The sequence below is a fragment of the Cervus canadensis genome, chromosome 6 (assembly GCF_019320065.1).
Source record: "Cervus canadensis isolate Bull #8, Minnesota chromosome 6, ASM1932006v1, whole genome shotgun sequence".
In the NCBI taxonomy this organism is placed as follows: domain Eukaryota; kingdom Metazoa; phylum Chordata; class Mammalia; order Artiodactyla; family Cervidae; genus Cervus; species Cervus canadensis.
In genome coordinates this window covers 50122635-50145123 of record NC_057391.1, presented here as the reverse complement: position 1 = coordinate 50145123, position 22489 = coordinate 50122635, and the positions used below count along the sequence as shown (strand labels likewise).

General features: G+C 35.9%; 2 protein-coding genes across 6 annotated transcripts in view; one reads left to right on the top strand and one right to left on the bottom strand.

Annotated features, from left to right (window-relative positions):
* Positions 1 to 17462, top strand: part of TEX9 (testis expressed 9) — a 90077-nt gene extending 72615 nt beyond the window's left edge. The window contains exons 11-12 of one of the 2 annotated variants that reach the window (XM_043471887.1): positions 16456 to 16590; positions 17194 to 17462. In XM_043471887.1, coding sequence (XP_043327822.1) covers positions 16456 to 16590; positions 17194 to 17268 — 210 coding nt within the window. In that variant the 3' untranslated portion in view covers positions 17269 to 17462. Of the gene's footprint in view, positions 1 to 16455; positions 16591 to 17193 lie in introns of those variants that run through there. The other variant, XR_006270063.1, reaches the window with a different exon arrangement.
* A 418-nt stretch (positions 17463 to 17880) lies between these two features.
* MNS1 (meiosis specific nuclear structural 1) overlaps positions 17881 to 22489 on the bottom strand; it is a 104779-nt gene continuing 100170 nt past the window's right edge. For all 4 annotated transcript variants that reach the window (XM_043471884.1, XM_043471885.1, XM_043471886.1 and 1 more), the window contains 2 exons: positions 19493 to 19618; positions 17881 to 18163 (listed from right to left, as the gene is read on the bottom strand). In XM_043471884.1, coding sequence (XP_043327819.1) covers positions 18074 to 18163; positions 19493 to 19618 — 216 coding nt within the window. In that variant the 3' untranslated portion in view covers positions 17881 to 18073. The remainder of the gene's footprint in view (positions 18164 to 19492; positions 19619 to 22489) is intronic.

Here is a 22489-nt window from a genome sequence, read left to right as displayed (position 1 = left end):
AGTCTCTTCTTTACATCTCTGTCTCTTTGGCTGTCTTGCGTATAGGGTTGTCGATACCGTCTTTCTAAATTCCATATATATGTGTTAACATACTGCCTTAGTTTTTCTCTTTCTGACTTACTTCACTCTGTATAATAGGCTCCAGTTTCATTCACCTCATTAGAACTGACTCAAATGAATTCTTTTTTATAGCTGAGTAGTATTCCATTGTGTATATGTACCACAACTTCCTTATCCATTTGTCTGCTGATGGACATCTAGGTTGCTTCCATGTCCCAGCTATTAGGGACCCTTTGTGTAGGACTGTCTTGGTCCTGCCTGCCACAGACAGGTTTCTGGTCTCTCTTCTGAGCCCCCGGAGCTCCTTTTCTGTCTCAGCTGATTTCTGCACTGGTGAAGGGGCTTCCCCAGATGTGTGACCTTCTCCTCACCTTCAGCTTGCATCTGAGGCACAGGTCCTGTTTTGCTTCCTCTCCTTTTCCTTCTTCCTTCTGCTTTCTTTCATCCTACCTGGTCATGCAGGGATCTTTCTAGTCCTTTTAGTGTCCACGGTCCTCTGCTAGTGTTCAGCAGGTGCTGTGTGACAATTTTCTCATTTGTAGATGTATATTCTTGATGCATCTGTGGGCAGAGATGAACTGCATGTCTTCCTACTCCTCTGCCATCTTTGAAAGTCTGAATGTCCTATTTTAACAACTTCCCATGTGATGCTGATGCTACTGATTCTGAGATGACATTTTGATAACCACCATTGAACAGTTATTGTAAGGATCACCATTGTGTCTCTAGCATCTAGCCAGTGATTGGCATAGAAGTTACCATTCAGTTCCTGGAATATATGTAGAATAAATGAAGGCTCAAATATCAGTGTGTGTGAAAGCCTTTTGTATACTCTATAAATACTGGCTATTAGGTTTTGGTTTTGTGTCAGCCTGAAATTGATGCTCCATTGCAGTCTCTCCCTTAGGACAATACTTAAGTTATTTAACAGTGCCCTGGACGATGAATTTAGGAGTTGTTCTCATTACATACACAGATGATACTATTTTGGATTAAATTAGTAATGCTTAATAAGTGCATGTGTGCTCAGTTATTCAGTCATGTTCAATTCTTTGCGACCACATGGACCTGTAGCCTGACAGGCTCCTCTGTCCATGGGAATTCCCAGACAAGAATACTGGAGTGGGTTGCCAGTTCCTTCTCCAGGGGATCTTCCCAACCCAGGGATTGAGCCCATGTCTCCTGCATTGGTAGGCAGATTCTTTACCAGTGAGCCACCACACTTAGGGTCTTCCCTTATAATTCAGTCAGTAAAGAATCTGCCTGCAGTGCAGGAGACCCATAGTTTATGCTGTATGATCAGACTGTGTTCACATTTAAGAGCTTTCAGTGGTATGATGACTGGGATTTATTAGTAGAAGGTATTTAATGAACAAGTTAGGAAGTCAGTTTTACAAACTTGCCAATAATTGTCATGCTATTGGAGCATTATTTTTAATTTTGATGCATTCTAAAGTGATTTTGAAGAAAATGAAATACTCATGTAAATGTAAATGTCAGTATTTGCTAATTCTGATTCCAGATTTGAACTCTTATTTTAGCACATACATTAGAGAAATGGAAAGAAAAATTTGTTTCCATGACAACATATGACTCTAGCCAGCCATTTTGCAAAGTCAAGTACTGAGACTTTGGTATGTGAACAACTCAGTTCAAAACCATCAACACTGGAAAAACAACTCGGATGTGTTTAAGACAAAGTTCTGACCCTAGATCTGCATTAGGTGATAGATTAAAACATAGATTAAAACATTTTGTAATATATATTACTCTTTAATATCAAGTAGACATTTTGAGATCATCATTCTTAAATGTAACTTATTTCAAATTTATGAAAAAATATGTGTATTCATCTTTTTGATTTTTAAGTCATTTTGCCTTGTTTCTAACTTTGAGGGAGGTCTCAAGATAATCAGTAAGATTTTCCTTGGGGTCTAATCTGTATATATGTTTTTCTTTTATGACCAGTTATATTTTTTTTTCTACCTTAATAAATCTTTGTACTTTGCTTCTCATTCTGATGAGACATAGTTAGGTAGACAAATAAAATTATTCATGTTTATGTGTTTAAGGAATAGTAAGATTTCCATAAAATAGAACAATATTGCCTCAGTCATCAGAAAATTAATGGTAAAGTCATTTTGCACAGAGCTTAGGAAATAAGTTAAACTGGTTTAGAGTAACTTTTGAAATGAAAAGTCAGTCAGCTTAAACCAGATGCTGCGTGAGTGCAAGGAGCCAGTCTTACTCACTGCTATGCCTCAGTGCCTGGAACATAATTATAATTATTGTAATAATAGCAACATAATAATTGCCTCTGAAACACACTTAAGGGAGGAATGATGAAAGACAACTGTGTGATGGTTTAACTGTGCAGCTGATGGTTGCTTTAAGCTCATTGAAAATATGTCACCAATTACATGTTACTTCATTTAGGAACAGATAATTTCTAATTCTTTGTTAACTCATTGAGAAATATTATGAAGTCCTGCCATGTACCTGTCAGGTCTTTACTAGAGGCTGGAGATACAAAGGAGATAAAAGATGAATGTGATCCTTGTAGTCATGCACCTTATAATGGAGAAGTTGGATGTTAGTTTGACAATAGATAAGGCAAAATTAAGGTGCAATTGTGATGAATACCATGAAGAAGGGTTCATGGTGCTTTGAGCAGGTAACCAGATCAGTGAGTGCATTTTAAAAAATGTAATCCTAAGTTAATATCTGAAAAAATCATATAGGAGTTATATACCAGGGGAGAGATTTGGGCAGAAGGAATGGCTCTGTGGCAATAAAAAAGGCAAGGTAATGAAAGGTAGGGGTGGATGTGAAGGGAGTGTTGCAAAGTGAGGCTTCAGACACAGCTAGAGGCCAAACCATCCAGATCCTTCAGGCCATGTTAAGTAGTATGGATTTTACCTAAAGAGCAGTGGTAAAGCTGCTGCAGTTATTTTGAAAAAAATGACAGGAGATGATGCCGTGACCAGGCATGCACCTGGAAAGTACAGTTGTCTCTCAGTGTCCACAGGTGCTCAAATCTCTTGCATAAAACAGTGCAGTATTTGCATATAGCCTACACACATTCTTCTGTATACATTAAATCATCTCTAGATTACATATGATACTCAAGACAGTGTAAATGCTATGTAAGTAGTTGCTGACACATGGCAAATTTGAGTTTTGCTTTTTGGAACTTTGTGGAAAATTTTTACCCAGATTGTTTTCCATTCTCACTTGATTGAATCCACTAATGTGGAACCTGGGTATACAGAAGGCCAGCTGCATTTCTTTGTTGGTGTTTCTTTGTGAAGAATCGATTTGGAAGGAGGCCAGAATGGATGCAGTAGGCTGCAGCAGAGTAACAGTGTCAGTGAGAGATAAGGATATAGCTTGGACTAAACTGAGAAACGGAGGGAAACCAAGTATCAAAAAATACACCTTGGAGAGAGTATCACTATGATGTGGTGATGAACTGGATATAGGCTTGTGAGAAAGGGAAGCTTAAGGAAGGATATTTTGACTTCAAGTTTTCAGAACTAGAGTGCCATCCACTGAAATAAGAAACAGTGTAGTAAGTCTGGAGAAGAAGACTGACTTGTTTTAGAACATGTTAATCTTGGAGATATTCTGAGAAATCCAAGGGGAGATGTCAAGATGTAGGAGAGAAGCCTGCACAGAGACAGTAGAAGAAGCCGTTAGTGTTCACCAGGGAGAAAGAACAGAGGGAGAGAATGAGCGAAGCCAGGGCCAAGAGCTGCGCCTTGAAGAACTCCATCATCTCAGAAGTGGTCAGCAAACGTGAATACTCCTGAGAAGTCAAGTTCCTTGGGGGAACTGGGAAAATTGTATTGGATTTAAAAGCACAGAACTGACCTTGGCCAGAAATGTTTTATTAGAGTGATGGGGAAGAAGCTAAATTCAAGGTGGATGAAAAATGATTGCAGGTGAGGAGATGGAGACACAGGATGTGTGTAATTCTTTCAAGAAGCTTACACACATTCTTTCAAGAGGGTTAGAGCTGGAGGGACATAAAAGAATTGGGTGAGTTTTAAAAACCGAATTAGTTACATGCAAGAAAATGAACAGATACTACGTCTATAATTCAGTGAGTTTGGGCTCTTAATATAACTGGGAAACCACCATGTTAGGCAATACATAGATTATTTTCCTCACCCCTAGAAAGTCCCCTTGTATTCCCTTTCCAAGTACTCCATCCTCTGTTAAGTGAAGGATGTTCTGATACTCTTGGTCTTGACTTTGATATAAATGAAACTGTGTAGAATGTACTTTTTCGTGACTGGTTTCCTTCACTAAACATAATGTTGAGATTCACCCATGTTTCAGGTTTTTTCCCTTAAGTCTTGCTGTCCAGTTACTACTTAATCTTTTCAACTTTTGGTTTTATTTTTTCTATTGTCTTTATTTTCAATGAATTCTCCTTATACAATTTTGTCTACTTGCTTTGTTTTTTAATCTGCTATCTTTTCAGCTTCTTAAATTGAAGACTTAGATCACCAGTTTTTCAACTTTCTTTTCTATTACGGCATTTAAAACTATAATTTTCCTCAAAATGATACTTTAGCTGTGTCTCACAATTTTTCTTTGCATATCTTTAATTGTATGTATTTTAATTCTCTTTTTCACACTGTGACATATAATAATCCCACACATATTTAAGGTATAAAACTTGATTTGTAACTATGTGTATACCTATGAAAAAGCACCACAATAGACATATCTGTCACTCCCAAAAGTTTCCTTGTGCCCATTTATAATCATGCCCTTCTCCCAACCTCTGTCTCCAGGTAACTCATTTACCTTTTCTAGAATTTCATATTCTTTTTAAAAATGTGACTCCTTTTGAGATTTACCCAGAAGTTTCCACCTTTCAGCTATTACAGGTAAAGCCTCCGTGAACATTCACGTGCAAGTCTTTGTGGACGTGGATCAGCTATGCACACCCCTCTCTGGGATCTCCTTCCCGCTTAGGTCACCACAGCGCACTGAGGTGGCTTCCCTCAGCTTTACAGTAGGTTCTCATTCATTCTCTTTTGCACATAGGGATACTCTCTGCCCGTTCATGCCACCCCACCTCCGTGTACTTTCCCCCCTTGGTGTCCATACATTTGTTCTCTACATCTCTATTTCTGTTTTGCAATTAAGATCATCTACCATTTTTCTATATTCTACATATGTATGTTAATATACGATATTTGCTGTTCTTTTTCTGACTTACTTCAATCTGCATGACAGTCTCTAGGCCTAGCTACATCTCTGCAAGTCACCCAATGTCATTTCTTTCATGGCTGAGTTGTATTCCATTGTACATATATGTAACATTGTCTTTATCCATTCATCTGTTCATGAACGTCTAGGTTTCTTCCATGTCCTGCCTATTATGAAGACCGCTACAACGAGCATTGGGTTGCATGTATTTTTTGGAATGATGGTTTTCTCTGAGTATATGCAGTGAGATTGCTGGGTCATATGGTAGTTCTGTATTTAGCTTTTTAAAGGAACCTCCGTATTGTTTTTCATAGTGGCTATACCAATTTCCATTCCCACCAACAGTGTAGGGGGGTTCTCTTTTCTCTACACTCTATCCAGCATTTGTTTGTAGATTTTCTGATGATGGCCATCATGACTGTTATGAGGTGATACCTCATTGTAGGTTTGATTTGCATTTCTCTAGTAATTAGTGATACTGAGCATCTTTTCATGTGTTTTTTGGCTATCTGTGTGACTTTTTTGGAGAAATGTTTCTTCAGGTCTTCCACCCATTTTTTTTTTTTTTTTGTAATTGAGCTGCATGAGCTGTTTATGTATTTTAGAGGTTAATTCTTTGTCAGTTACTTCATTTGCAAATATTTCCTCCCATTCTTAAGGTTATCTTTTCATCTTTTTTTATGGTTGCTTTTGCTCTGCAAAAGCTTTTACATGTAACTAGGTCCCATTTGTTTATTTCTGTTTTTATTTTCATTACTTCATGAAGTGGGTCAAAAAAGATCTTGCCTCAGTTTTATGTCAAAGGGTGTTTTGCCTGTGTTTTCCACTAACGGTTATGACATTGGTGGCTCGGTGGTGGAATTCTCGCCTGCCTGTGTTTTCTGCTAAGAGTTTTGTAGTGTCTGACCTTATATTCAGATCTTTAATCCATTTTGAGTTTATTTTTGTGTATCATGTTAGGGAGTGTTCTAATAGAAACTCTACTGAATTTTTAATGTTAATTTTGCATCCTACAACTTTATTGAATTTGTTGATGAGATCTAACAGTTTTTTGGTGGCTTATGTATGACTTTTTATCTGTTAAATACCAAATCATATCAACTGCAAATAGAAATCTTACTTCTTCCTTTCTAGTTCTGATACTTTCGATTTTTCTTGCTGGTTTCTCTGACTAGGAATTCTAGTACTATGTAAAGTAGGAGAGGTGGGAATGGGCACTTGTCTTGTTCCTGACCTTAGAGGAAAAGATTTCTACATTTCATCATTGCATATGATCTTAGCTGTGGACTTCTCATATATGACCTTTCTTCATTGAAGTATATTCCTTCTAATTTATTAAGAGATTTTATCATGAATGGATGTTGAATTTTGTCAAATGCCTAGTCTCTGTCTATTGAAATGATTATGTGATTTTTTTCTTTCATTCTATTAACGTATTACTCACCAGAGACACATATTAACATGTCTTTTGTTATCCAAATGTTATTCATCAGAGATGCTTCTGTATTCACTTACAGAACAAATCAACAGCCACAGGTGTTTCTGCAGAAATCCCCTGGTTATTAATGAGTTAATGGACGACATTGATTGATATGCAGATAACTGAACTAGTCTTGCTTCCCTGGGGTAAATCCCGCTTGATCATGATGTATGATCCTTTTAGTGTATTGTTCAATTTAATTTTCTAATATTTTGTTGAGAATTTTTGCATCTGTGTTCACCAGTGTTAATTGGCTTATGTTTTCATATTTTGTGGTGTCTTTCTTTATCTGATTTGCTATCAGCGTGATGCAGGCCTCAAAGAATGACTTTGGAAGCATTCTTTCTCTTCAGTTTTTTGGAATAGTTTGAGAAGGATAAGCATTAAGTTGTCTTTAAATGTTCAGTATAATTCATCTGTGAAGCAATCTGGTCTTAGACTTTGTTGCAAGTATTTTTTTAATTACTGACTTAATTAGTAGTAACTGAGGTCTGTTCACATTTTGTATTTTTTCCTCATTCAGTCTTAGGAGATTGTACTTTTCTAGAAATTCCTCCATTTCTTCTTGGTTGTCCATTTTATTGGTGTATAATTATTCAGAGTAATCTCTTATGATCCTGTGTAGTTCTGCAATATCAACTCTAACTTCTTTTCTGATTTTATTTGGACCCACTTTCATTTGTTCTTAATCTGGTTAAAAGTTTATCAATTTTGTTCATCTTTTTAAGAACCAGCTCATAATTTCTTTCTTGCTTGTTTTCTCTCTTTTTTTCTTTCATCTCTCTTTCATTCATTTCTGCTCTGATCTTTCCTCCTACTAACTCTAGGTTTTTCTTTCTAATTCATTTGGATATTAGGTTAGGGCTTTTGGGATTTTTGTTTCCTGATGTAGGCCTGTATTTCTATAAACTCCCCTCTGGGAACTGCTTTTCCTGCATTCCACAGATTCTGGACCTTTGTGTTTTTGCTTCTGTCTCCATGGGTTTCTTTTGTTTGTTTCCTTTTTGATTTCTTCAATGACTCGGTTGTTCAGTACCACATTGTTTAGCCTCCACATTGTTGTTTTTTTTTTTTTTTTTGATAGTTGATTTATAGTCTCTCAGCATTGTGGTCAGAGAAGAGGCTTGGTATGGTATCGGTCTTTTAAAATTTACTAAGACTTATTTTGTGGCCTAGCATGTGATCTATTCTGGAGTGTTCCATGTGCATTTGAAAACAATGTATATTTTGCTGCTTTTGGATAGGATGTCACATACATATATCTATTAAGTTCATCTGATGTGTTAAGGCCTGTGTTTCCTTTTACATTTGCTGTATGGATGATCTGTCCATTGATGTAAGTGGAGTGTTAAAGCTCCTGAGCATTATTGTCTTTACTGTCAATATCTTTCTTTATACTTGCTAATATTTTCTGTATTTATTTAAATGCTACAGTTTGTGTGCATATACATATTTAAAAGTGTTATTTTTGTTGATCACTTTATCATTATGTAATGTCCTTCTTTGTCTTAGACTTTTTTATCCCTTCACTTTCAGTCTGTGTGTGTAGTTAGATCTGGAGTGAATCTCTTATAGGCAGCATATATTTACAGATCTTATTTTTAAGTCTCTTCAGCCACTCTATCTTTCCATTGGAACATTTAGTACATTTACATTTAAAGTAAGTATTGATAGGTATGTACTTACTGCCATTTTATTAAATTGTTTGGGGAATGTCCTTGTTTATTGTTTTCCTCTCCACTTATGATTTGATGACCATCTTAATGTTATATTTGGATTCCTTTATCTTGTGTGTATCTATTATAGATTTTTGGTTTGTTGTTATCATGAGGTTTATATACAGCAGCATATACTGGTGAATATTTAAAGTTGATGATGTCTTAAGTTTGAACACATTCTAAAAACCCTGGAGATGAGCAGTCTACCCAATTAAGTGTTTGTGGTAATAACCATAAAAATGCTCAATATACTTGGAAGAAGAGTGAGTAAATACAGGGAGAATTTTAACAAGGAGTTAGAAAACAGAGAACCAAACAAAGCTGAAAAATATAGTAACTGAAATAAAAAATACACTAGACAGGATCAACATTAGATAGGGTAATACAGAGGAATGGGTCACTAAACTGGAACAGAGTAGTAGTGTAAATCACCCAAGTTGAAGAGAAAAAGAAAAAAAGAATTTAAAAGAAATGAAGAGTTCAGTAAACCTCTTGGAAAACATTAAGCATACTAATATTCACATTATACAGGTCCCAGAAGGTGAAGAGCGACAGATAGGGGCAGAGAAATTAGAAGCACCTTATAGCTAAAGACATACTAACATGGGAAAGGAAAGAGACATCCAAGTCCAAGAAGAACAGAGTCCCAAAAAAGATCAACCCAAAGAGTTCCACACCAAGGTACTTAAAGTTAAAATGGCAAAAATTAAAGATAGTGAGAGAATATTAAGGACAGTAAGTGAAAAGCAACTAGTTATGTATAAGGGAACCTCCTCTAAGACTGTCAGCAGACTTTCAGCAGTAACTTTGCTGACCATTAGGGAATGGCACAACATATGTGTGATGAAACATCACACAACATCACATGTGTGATGAAAGGAAAAAACCTGCAGCCAATAACACTCTATCCAGCAAGACTCTCATTCAGATTTGGAGACAGAAGGAGTTTGCCAGAGAAGCAAAAGCTGAAACAACTCAGCACTACTAAATTAGCTTCCCAAGAAGTGTTAAGGGGGCTTCTCTAAGTGAAAAAGAAAAAACCACAACTAGAAATATGGAAATTACAAAAGGAAAAATCTCATTGGTCAAAATCTCGTATGATGTCAAAAACATTAAACATGCGGGGCGGAGTAAAAATTCAGAGATCTTTCTTAATGTAGGCATTTGTTGCCATGAACTTCTCTCAGAGCTGCTCTTGCTACATCCCATAAGTTTTGGTATGTTGTGTCTCCATTTTCATTTGTTTGAAGACCATTTTTTTCCCTCTTTGATTTCTTCGTTCATCCATTGGTTGTTTAGGAAAGTCTTGATGTTATCTTTGAAGTGTCTCTTTATAAGTCTTTTATTCTTTTAAAAAATTGTTAAATGAATTTAATTCTAATAAATGTTAATTATTAGAATAGTTTTAATTTATATAAAATTGTGTAGTACAGAAAATTTCTTAAATCATTTCTTATGAAATGAATGTATACATTAGTATAGAACATTTTTACCATTAATGAATCAATAATTATGACTCATTAACTAAAGACCACACTTTGTTCATATTTCCTTAGTCTCTTTGTTTCTTTATTAAGAACTGAGTTGATTTGTTAGAGTTCTTTATATATCCTAATTACAAGACTTTGTCAGACACCTACTTTGCAAATATCTTATCCCTTGGCTTTTATTTTTGTAACAACTTTTTTTTGAAGAGCAACATTTAATATTTTGAATTTTATAATTATGGTTTTATGTTCTATTTAATAATTCTTTGCTAAACCTACGGGGTCACTTTAAGATTTGCTGTTAGGTTTTCTTACAGAAGTTGCATAGCTTCATCTTTTGTGTTTTGTTGAGTTTTTATGCATGATATAAGGGTCAAGATTCATTATTGGAACATGTGCAGGAATATTTTGTTGAGATTATCTTTTCACTATTGAATTGCCATGGCATCTTTGTTGCAAATCAGTTGCCCAGATGTGTGTGGATGTATTATTACTGGGATCACTATTATGTTCCACTTATCTGTATGTCTGTCTTCATGTTAATAATGCATTGTCTTGATTATTGCATCTTTATAATATATCCATAAATCATATTTCTTTTAGTTACTGCTGACATCAGTATTGGCTTTTCTCTCCCTTTATTTGTAACTCCTTTGTGTGTTGTTACAGGCAGCATACAGTTGACTTTTCCTGTTGTTTTAACTCAGTCTGACAATCTTTGACACTTTAATTAGGAGGCTTAGATCATTACATTTAATATGATTATTAATAATGGTTGTGTTTAACTCTATAAACTTTTATATTTTTCATTCACATACGTTATTGTTCCTTCTTCCTCTTGTTTTTCTTTTTGAATATTTTTAATGATTTCATTTTATCTTACTGGCTTATTATCTCCACCTTTTTGTGTGTATCTCCACTTATCAGATACACCTTTAACTTAACCGCTATCTACCTTCAAGTAACATAGCATTTTATGAATAAAGAAAGAACCTTTCAGCAGTACACTTCTCTCCTCCACTTTCTGTTGTTGTCATACATTTTACTTACATACAAATTCTACATAGTTGCTTTTTGCTTTGAAGAGTTAATGAACTTTCTAAATTAAAAAAAAAAAAAAAACCTTTGTATTATAGTACACATAAAATTTACCCTAATTTTTTGGTGTAGAATTCAGTAGTGTTACATATCAAACTCCAAAACTCCTTGTTCATCTTGCTAAAACTGAAAACCTATGTCCATTAAAAAATAATTCCCCAACCCCTTTTCCGTGACCCCTGGCAACCACAATTCTACTTTCTATCTCTTATTATTGTGCACTCTAGGTACCTAATGTAAGTGGAATTATACACCATTTGCCTTTTTGTTACTGGCTTGTATCACTTAGCATAATGTTCTCAAGGTTCATCCACATTGTAGCATGTTATCAGAATTTTATTCCTTTTGAGTAATATTCCATTGGATGTATGTAACAAGTTTCATTTATACATTTATTAAATAAAGCAACTTGGGTTGCTTCCACTTTTTGGCTATTGTGAATAATGCTGATATAAACTTGGTTGTACAGATATCTCTTAAAGACTCTGCTTTCAGTTATTTTGGATATTCACCTAAATGTGGAATTGCTGGACCATATACTTCTTTTAATTTCTTGAGAAACCACCGTACTATTTTTCCATGGTGGCTGCACTATTTTACATCCCTACCAACAGTGCACAAGAGTTTCTTCAATGTCCTTGCCAATTTTGTGTGTGTGTGTGTGTGTGTGTGTTTTCTATAGTGATCATCCTAGCCTAATGTTTATTAAGTGGTATCTCATTGTGGTTTTGATTTGTATCTCCCTAAATATTAGTGATGTTAACCACATTTTCATGTGCTCATTAGCCATCTGTAAATTTTTTCTGGAGAATTGTCTATTCAAGTCCTTTACCCATGTATTAAGGGATGGTGTTTTTGTTATTTTAGAGGAGTTATTTCTGTATTTTCAATATTAACAGATACATGATCTTCAAATATTTTCTGTAGGGGTCTTTTTACTCTGTTGATTGTTTCCTTTGAGGTAATCCAGTTTCTTTTTTTAAACTTCTGTTTGCCTGTTCTTTTGGTTTCATATCCAAGAATTCACAACCAAATCCAGTGACATAAGCATTTCCCTACATTTTCTTCTAATAGTTTACAGTTTTAGGGTATACATTTAGGTCTTGACCAAATTTGAGTTAATTTTTTTATATTATATGAAATAGGGATACAGTTTCATTCTTACACATGGAGATATCTAGTTTACCAGTTCAATTTGTTGAAGAGGCCATACTTTCCTATTGAATAGATTTGGCATCCTTGTTGAACATCATTAGACTTTATATGCAAGGGTTTATTTTGGGACTTTCTATACATCCATATTACACTATTTTGATTACCATAGATTTGTAATAAAATTTGAAATCTGGAAGTATGAGACTTTCAGCTGTTGTTATTCACTGAGTGTCTATTTGTGTTCCCTTGAGAGTCCATATAAATATTAGCATGACCTGTCTCTGTAAAAATGCCATTGGAGTTTTGATAAAGATCATACTGAATCTGTAAATCTCTTGGAGTATTATTAATATCTTAATAATAGTAAGCCTTCCAGTCTTTGACCACAGAATATCCTTCCATTCTTTGGCCTTTAACTAGTTTCATAAGTTTTTTTAATTGGAGGCTAATTACTTTACAATATTGTGGTGGTTTTTGCTATACATTCACATGAATCAGCCATGGGTGTAAACGTGTTCCCCACCCTGAACCTCCCTCCCGATCCCATCCCTCAGGGTCATCCCAGTTCTTTGAAGTTTTCAGTGTAAAACTGTTTCACCTCCCTTGGTTACTTTTATTCCTAAGTTAGTTGTTATTCAGTTGCTAAGTCGTGTCCGACTCTTTGCGACCCCATGATAGCACATCAGGCTCCTGTTTCCTTCACTATCTCTTGAGGTTTGCTCAGATTCATGTCTTTTGAGTTGCTTGATGCCATCCAGACATCTCATCCTCTGCTGCCCTGTTCTATCTCTTCTGTCTTTTCCAGCATTGAGGTCTTTTCCAATAAGTTGGCTCTTCACATTAGGTGGCCGAAGTATTAGGGCTTCGGCAACAGTCATTCCAATGAACATTCAGGGTTGATTTCCTTTAGAATTGACTGGTTTGATCTCCCTGAAGTTCAGGGGACTCTCAATTCTTCTCCAGCACCACAATTCAAAACCGTCAATTCTTCATTGTTGAGCCTACTTTATGGTTCAGCTCTCACATCTGTACATCATTACTGGAAAAAGCATAGTTTTGACTATATGGACCTTTGTCAACAAAGTGATGGCTCTGCTTTTTAATGCCTCTGTCTAGATTTGTCATAGCTTTCCTTCCTAGGAGCACCTTTTAATTTCATGGCTGCAGTCACTATCCATGAAGAACACTTGAGTGCCAAAGAATTGATGCTTTTGAACTGTGGTGCTGGAGAAGACTCTTGAGAGTCCCCTGGACTGCAGAGAGATCAAACCAGTCAATCCTAAAGGAAATCAACCCTCAATGTTCACTGGAAGGACTGATGCTGAAGCTCCAATACTTTGGCCACCTGATGCGAAAAGCCGACTCACTAGAAAAGACCTTGATGCTAGGAAAGACTGAAGGCAAAAGAAGGGGACAACAGAGGATGAGATGGTTAGGTAGCATGACCGATTCAATGGACGTGAATCTGAGCAAATTCTAGGAGACCGTGCAAGACAGAGGAGCCTGGCATGCTGCAGTTGGACATGACTTGGCCACTGAACAACAAAAGTAACTGTTCGCAGTGATTTTGGAGCCCAAGACAATAAAATCTATCACCGCTTCCACTTTTTCCCCTTCTATTTGCCATGAAGTGATGGAACCAGATGCTATGATCTTGGTTTTTTGAATGTTGAATTTCAAACCAGCTTTTTAATTCTCCTCTTTCCCCCTCATCAGGAGGCTCTTTAAGTTCCTCTTCACTTTCCGCCATTTGAGTAGTATCATTTCCATATCTGAGGTTGTTGATATTTCTCCCAGCAGTCTTGATTCTGGCTTGTGATTCATCCAGCCTGGCATTTTGTATGTACTCTGTGTAGAAGTTAAATAAGCAGGGTGACAATATACAGCCTTGATGTACTCCCTTCCTAATTTGGAACCAGTCAGTTGTTCCAAGTCTGGTTCTAACTGTTGCTTCTTGATACACACACAGGTTTCTCAGGAGACAGGTAAGGTCTCTTGAATTTTCCAGTTCATTGTGATCCACATAGTCAACGGCTTTTAGCATAGTCAATGAAGCAGAAGTAGATGTTTTTCAGTACTTCACTCTTTTTGATATTATATTTGTAATTTTTAAAATTTCTTTAAGAATGTTCATTAGTAGTATATAGAAACACAACTGATTTTTTTTATGTGTGTTGATTCTGTATTCTGCAACTTTGCCAAATTGATTTATCCTGACAGTTTCCTTGTGGAATTTGTAGGGTTTTCTAATACATAGAAGATAATGTCATCTGTGAGGAGAGAGAATCTTCCTTCTACTTTTTGATTTGGATGCCTTTTATTTTTATTCCCTAGCTGCTCTGACCAGAACCTGCAGAGTAGGTAAAAGTGAACATCTTTGTCCTGTCTGATCCTAAAGGGAAAGCTTTCAATCTTTTACCATTGAGTCTGTTGTTAGCTATGGGCTTGTCATATATTGCTTTTATCATGTTGAAGTAGAATCCTTCTCTTCCTTGTTTAATTGTTTTTAATCATGGAAGTGTGTTGAATCTTGCCATGGATCCCAAGGTGTCTCAGAGGCGGTGGTAGCCTGCTGGTGGGCAGGGCCAGTGTCTGGCGGTGAGGGGGCAGGGGTCGCGGGCTGGTGTCAGCCTGCTGGTGGGTGGAGCTGGGTCCCAGAGTCTCTGTCTGCAAGGCCCTGGGGATCCCAGAGCTAGTGCCTGTGCACTCCTATGGGGCAGGGCTGTGTTTCAGGGTGGCTGAAGGCTTAGGGTCTTAAGATAGCCTGCCTGCTAGTGATGGGTGGGGCTTTGTCCTGACCCAGCAAGTTGCTTGGCCTGAGGCTTCCCAGTACTGAGGCTGACAGGCTGGTGGGTGGGGCCGTGTTCCAGCGCTAATAAACTAGAGGATGATTCTGAAGTGATGTTTCCCAGCATGGGTGTCCACATGATACAGCAGGCGCCACAGATGGCTTCTGCCAATGCCTGCGTCCCAAGGATGAACTTCAGTTGCCTCCTGGGTGATGTGCAGGTAGGTCTGACCCAGCTCCTTTCAAAAATTACTGTCTCTTCCCTGGGTCCTGCAGCATGTGAGGTTTTATGTGTACCCTTTAGTAGTTAAATCTGTTTCCCACACCTGTGTCCTCTGAAAGCAAGCCCCATTGGTCTTCCCAGTTCAGGACTTCCCAGGCCAGGGAGCCCAATGTGGGGCTTAGACTCACTGCTCAGAGAACCTGTGTAACTGTAATTACCCTCCCATTTGTGGGTTTCTCTCTGGGGCTATGGGTCTTGACAATACTGCACGTATGCTCCTTCTACATCTTGCTATGGTTCCTTTTTTATATCCTTAGTTGGAAAAGATCTTTTCTGTTAGATTCTGGACTTTCTCATTAATAGTTGTAATTTTGGTGTGCCTGTGGAAGGAGGTGAGCCCAGGATCTCTCTACTCTGCCATCTTGGCAGCAAAATCTTAGCTACTTCTCAAGTTTTAAAATAAAAACTCTACTATTTACTACATGTTACTATTTCTGATACTTAGTGTGTATGTAGGTTCAGATTTCCTTCTGGTATCATTTCCCTTTTGCATGAAAGATGTCCTTTAACATTTTTCCAAGTACAAGACCTTCTTATGCTTAATGATTTCTACTAACTTGTCTTTAAAGTTCACTGGTCCTTTTTCTCCATTATCCAAGTTGCTACAGAGCTCATCCAGTGGATTTTTACCACAATTACAAACTTGGTCTTCCTTGTCATAGGCAGCAGCTGAATTCTTTGCTCAGCTCTTTAAATCTCAGCTGTCTCTCATAGGTTCCTAGGAGTCTCACCCTACACATGTTATTTAGGTGTCTGCAAAGGATTTGAGGGATTTCCTACCTGGAAATTTCTACCATCGTGGCAGCAGTGCTATCCGCTTCCTCAGCCCAGTATGACTATTACTTTTTGCTTTGGGTTTATCCCGTGTGAACCATGAAATGAAAAGTGCTTTCAGAAGCCAGTTAAATGTGGATCTCAACCAGAATGCTTTCAAGGATCATAACCACCTCCAGTTTCTGCTTACTACTGATGACATCTCTGCTTTCAAATCTAAGCTACTTTGGCATTGTTGGAATTAGAACCAAGTTGTTATTTTTAAAATGTTTTTTAAACTTAAGTTTTAACAATGCTCATGCCTCTACCATTTTAAGTTTTTATTGTTGATATAATTTTTCCATTAAAATACTGTAAAGAATACATGGGATTTTTTCCTTTTGCAGGATATAGCAAATGAAGAACACAGAAAAATCGAAGCATTAAAATCAGAAAACAAGAAGCTAGAAAAACAAAAAGGAGAATTAATGATAGGATTTAAGAAACAGTTAAAATTAATTGATGTTTTAAAAAGGCAGAAGGTGAGTCTATCCTAAACAAAGTTAAAATAAATTGTGGATATTATTTGGCTCTTTCTACTGAGACATTTAGTATTTCTCCTTCAGATATATTTTTTATTGCCATGCTTAGTCACAAAATGATATCTATACATTGATGCAAGTAAATTAGAAATGTTTACTAGTTCTGTTTTCATACAGTATGGATACTCCCTAACTAGAGAAAATACCAAATATAAAAAATAACTATTAAAAAGGGATCAGTTTGCCTCTTGAAATCTTGAAACTGATTCCAAACCAGTTTTATTCTGTTCACCACACAAGTTTACCTAGTAGTTAAGAGGATGTGAATTCATGTTTTTGCTACTGTCACCTTTTGCAAAGATTAGGTATTAAAATATTGAATTGTTCTCCAAACAGGTTGGTGCAATACCACCAGTGGACAAGGTTTTTAGTGGCTAATCACTGAATGTAACTATTATTTAAACCTGTTTATTGTAATTAGAATTATACATTCCTATAACAGAACTCATTTTGATAGCATTATACACACTTTCACAAATTTCCTATTGTTCTGTGGTCTACTCTTAATACTAAATTAGACAATATTGATTTCTTTAAACACAGATGCATATTGAAGCTGCCAAGATGCTGTCTTTCACTGAAGAGGAATTTATGAAGGCACTTGAATGGGGAAATTAATAAGTGATCTACTTTTAAACCTCTAGTGTGTGGTGGATATACTCTTAAAGTAAAAATAGTTCACACCGTTACAGCTTACATTAAATAATGAAGATATTTGATAAGTCAAAATAATTCCCTGTTTAGATTTGGGGATATAAAATTGATACCTAATTATTAGAAGTGTTTTATAAAATAAAGCAATAGAAATTTAACTTTCGATTCTGTTATCTTTCTTATGACCTTCTAGCCCCTTTCAGCTGCATATCAATAGAAAATATTTTATGTTCTAGAGACTTAGCTTTAGTTTGTAAACGATGTTTACCTGAGAGAAACTGTTTCTATGTTCTTATTGATAACCGCATTAGGTAATAAAGCACTCTGAAATTCCTCACTCTATACTTTTCTCCTCTCATAATAGGAAAAGTCTTCCCCGGCCAAATCAAGGAAGTAAAGTTCCTAGACACGAACATAGAAGTGGTATGAAGAGTTTAGTTTCCTGGGTTGTTTCGATAGATATCTATATATAACAGAAAAATCCAAACTTTTTGGCCAACTCAATATATGGAATGTGGTATAGAATTCAGATCTTCAATGTTATCAGTACAAAAACAATAGTGATTGAAAGCAAACTTGCATATAATACTCTTTATCAGAAAACAAAAATGTTTTCTTACAACTGATTGTTTATAAATGATAAATTACAGAAATTTTATAAAATCCAGAGACAATGGGAGTCCTACTCACTGAACTCTAAAACAAAAGTTACACTGACACCTAGTGGTAACATACAAAAGAACCCAGGTTTTACCAAATCTTGATGGTATCACTTCTCACAAATTTCACTCCTTTTCTGATATGCTTTTCTAAACTCTTCACCAAGCATATCAATATCATCCTCATTTTTGAATACTCCCTACAAGAAAAATATTTAGTGGGTTACTTTGAATGCAGGAATATTTCAATAAATGTTCGTAAGACTAAGAGATACAGACATGAAATTTATAAAGTTATTTCTAATATAATGAAATTAATTTATTAGCAAAATATTTTTTCTATAATTATGACTTAATATACATATATATTGAATATTCTTAGACTGACCTGATGTCCTGTTAGAACTTGTCTTAGGAATCTGGACTCTTCTGCTTTACTACAAGTACTACTGCTCTGATGGACTGAACGGAAATCAATTTAATCCACACTCTACCCTCCTACCCTTATTTTGAAACAGCCCTGCAGTGTATGAGGGAGGAAATGAGCTTCACCAGATTTATGCATGGGACTGGCTCTTGCATCAGTTCTGTCTCTAGTCAGCTAACTTCAGTCTTTCAGGAAAGAAGCCAGGTGTGGAGTTAAGTCAACTAATCTTAATCCCTTTAAAACAAAATTAAACTTAAATATTTACTTATCTAAAGAATCCCCCCCAAAGAATAATTTAGGTCATTTGGAGCCACTAGGATCTAAAGGATCAAATTTTAGGTTATCAGTTTTTCCCATTTCCACAGTTATTTTGCTACACAAATATCTAAACCCAAAGACTTGCTCGGAATTTATAGTCTAGTTTATTAATTCCATATGGCTTTTGTCATTAATATATAAGTTTGTATACATTCTAACAATTAGACTATAAGGTCCTGTAGACAGGTAATAATTACTCATTTCTTTCTCCTTCCTTTTGCACTAGACTGAACAAAATATACAGTTGATTCTTTTGATTGAATAAAGTATCAAATGGCATAATTTCTGTATCTGAAGGGTAGAAATGTTATTTACTTTAGTTCATATGTTTATGTGGCCTCTGAAACTCAAGTTGTTATTTTTATAGTCCTAAGGTATTTCAGAAAGCAAATTTTCATGTATATTCTCTGGAAGTAATATTCTTTTTAAAATAAGGGTTACCTAGTTATAATGTAACCTCCTGTTATAGAGCAGATCTCAGACTGAGTTCAAGCTTGTATCTATTACTACTGTTACTTACAAGGCTATCCTATATATCACCTGCTTTGGTGTCCAGCGTATCACATTTGCTTTAGTTTTAAACGTCTTACACTGGAGAACAGAACCTCCAAAATTTAATAGAAAGTGCCAAGACCAACTATCTCATTTTGGAGACGTTCAGTTACTAACTCACGTAACATTGCTGCTTTGTAACAGCAAGAAGTGAGTGAAACCCAGGCCCTCTGAAATCCTAACACCATGTCTTCCCCCCACTCTTAGAGGCTATGAGTTAAATCTCACTTACTTTAGGGAGATACCCTAGTAGTTTTGTAGCATGTTCTTTGAGAAGTTTTAGTCTTTCTTCTTCGACAATTGCATTTATACATCCTTGTCGTCTTTGCTGCCACTGCCATTCCTGCAGTTCACGTTGCTAGAAATGTAAACAGAACTTACTGTCATAAAACACATTAATCTTTGAAGAATGTGGCAAACAAAACTATTCTTGCAGTAAATTAAGATAAAACTGATAATATATCTTTTATATTATTATATTATATATATAATATATGTATTACTGTCATTCTTCCTTTAAAGTTACAAGGAAAATAGTTATGACTGACGTTAGAGAGGCAAGTACATATTTTCAGGACAAGCCATCTTCATTACCAAGGAAAAAAGGTTCAGAAAAGTGATTTCTCAAAAAAAAAAAAAAAAGTGATTTCCCAATTAATTCAACGAATATTTATTGAGTGCATACCCCAGGTGTTGAAGGCAGCTTACAATGTAAGACAAAAAAAAAAGGTAGATAAAACACAATAGGGATAGCTAAAAGATAAGTACTACCATATATATTAAGTTTCTTAAAGCCTGTGTGACGTACAAGAGCATCAGCCAGCAAAAGAACCAGTATTTCTCAGGGAAATGTTCTGATTGATAACCACACCAAACTTCTGAGCCGTGAAAATATGGAAGAGATGACTAGCTTTAACTCATTTTAGGGCTTAAAAGAACTCTTATAGAAATATATCCAAATAAGACTTTTAAATGGGAAAGGATGCTAAAGGCAGGCCACTGAAATAATGATGAATTTCTGCCAAGAATTACTTTAGTTAAAATAGTATTAATGCTTCAACTTTTCTTTGAAATAATCAGTTTAAGTCATATAAATCAGAAAGCAGGATGTCTGTCTTTTCTGTTACAATGAGAGGTAAGCTGCTTCTATATCACCTAATATTTCATTATTGGATGAAAATAAAGAAGAATGCTAGGACACAACCATATCCAATGCCAGTTAAACTTGGAATTGCTTCTCTGTCTACTGTCATGTCAGATGTATTACAAAATTAGAAGTATCACTGACAGCTAATTGAGAAGATACTTTAACCCATGTTGCTACTGAATCAAAGGGTAGAATTGCTCTTAAATATTTTATCTCTAAGATGAAACAGGGTAACAGAATCTGCTATAGAATCACCATATCTGAATTTTTTTTAGACTGCATTTCTAAGGCTAAAGGGTCAGATGTGGTCACAGCAGGACTAGGTTTTTGCCAAGGGAATAAGCAAAAGTGTTGTATGGCAGTTTCCAGGAATCAGTCTTACATCTTTTGTCCCTTCTGCACTTCTTCCATCTGCTGCTTGAAACATGGCTATGAAGGTTGAAGAGCCAAATTAAACCATGAAGATGAGGGCTAGACCCTACAGGGGCCATAACAAAACCCAGAAGGAGCCCGGGTTCCTGAAGACTATGAATAAAGCTTCAGTTTCTAGACTTCCATGCGAGGGAATAGTAAACTATCTCTTAAGCCGCTGTTACCTTGAGACTCTACTTGTAGACAAACATCCTAACTGATCTATTCCTTCTAACAGGGGGTGTAAAAAAGTTATCTAATGTTGTGAGGAAAGCTCATTTGTTAGATTTTTGTTCAGTTGCATGCATGGTCTCACATTTGGGTTTTCCTTCTTAGGAAGACCACATTAACTATTTACCATAAAAAAAAACTTTTTATAGTAAATTAGGGTAAATATTTTAGAAAGATATGAAATCAATTTGTCTATGAGGGCAAATTCTGAATAGCTCTAGTGGTAGAAAGTATCTCCTGGGGAGTTTCAGATTTTGTCTGACTGTGGAGTTATTTTAGAGATAGACAGCTATTTAGGAATATCTATGAAATCATAAAAAAAGAGCATGTATACAGGATTGTATAATGAAATGGATTCATGATTGTATGAACATGAAACTCCATCCTTTCCCTTAGGCCAAGACAGAAATGTGACCCAGTCTCACTGATAACAATACTTAAAACTAACCCCACAGCTTCATTTTAGGAACATACACAATTTTTTCAAAATTAAGATATAAATTTCTTAGAAAAGTATCTGTGGCTTAGGTAATAGTTTAGTATTTCTTTCCTTTATAGCTGTCCTGATAACTTTCCAAGGAGTTTTCGGATTAGCTCTGTAAGCCATGAGATAGGACAGTCACTGGTTCTGCCTCTTTCTAGGCAAGGAGTATTCAAAGCTTTCCGGTCAATTTCAGAAGCTTTTAAATTTTTCTGTCTCCTTGATCACTTTGCTCTGACACTGATAATCACCCTTATTGATTCAACAAACATTTACTAAGTATTTACTGCTTGTCAGGAAAAATGCTAGGTGCTTTTTTTATCTCCCTTAAAGGTTACAGCAAATCATGACTGGTTTATATCAAACATATAGAATTGAGATTTGTATCCATTAGGAATCCACTTAGTTAAGCAGGAGGAGTACATAATGAGATTTTTTTTACTTTATGCTAACTAGTAGCAGATGGACTAGAATCACAAGGAGACCAGTTAGAATACAATTTCAGTAGTCCACAGAATGATAATAAATGTCTAAATTATGAAGAGAAATGGATTTAGTAAGAGTTATGGTAGAACTGGAATCAACTGGATTTGATGGCTAAAAATTATTAGGTAAGAAATGGGAAGAATCCAGAATGACTCCAAGGTGACAGCATATTCACTCAAGTCACCCACCCGCCTGTCTTTAACCAAGATTCAGGCTACAGAAATTGGAAAAGGTTTATCTGTCTGCTACTTTCTTTTGGAAACCTTAATTCTAAGGCACCACAAGATTTCCAACTATGTCCTTTTAAGCATCTGGAAATGTGACAACAGAAATAAGACATTAGTTAATCAAGCATACAGGAGAGCCAAAAATTGCACCTCAGGTCTCCCAACACTTCATGCAGCAGGCAAAAAAGATAGGGCTGATCTCTCTGTTTTCTGTGACATCCAGATGTTATCTTCTGACCATTTCTT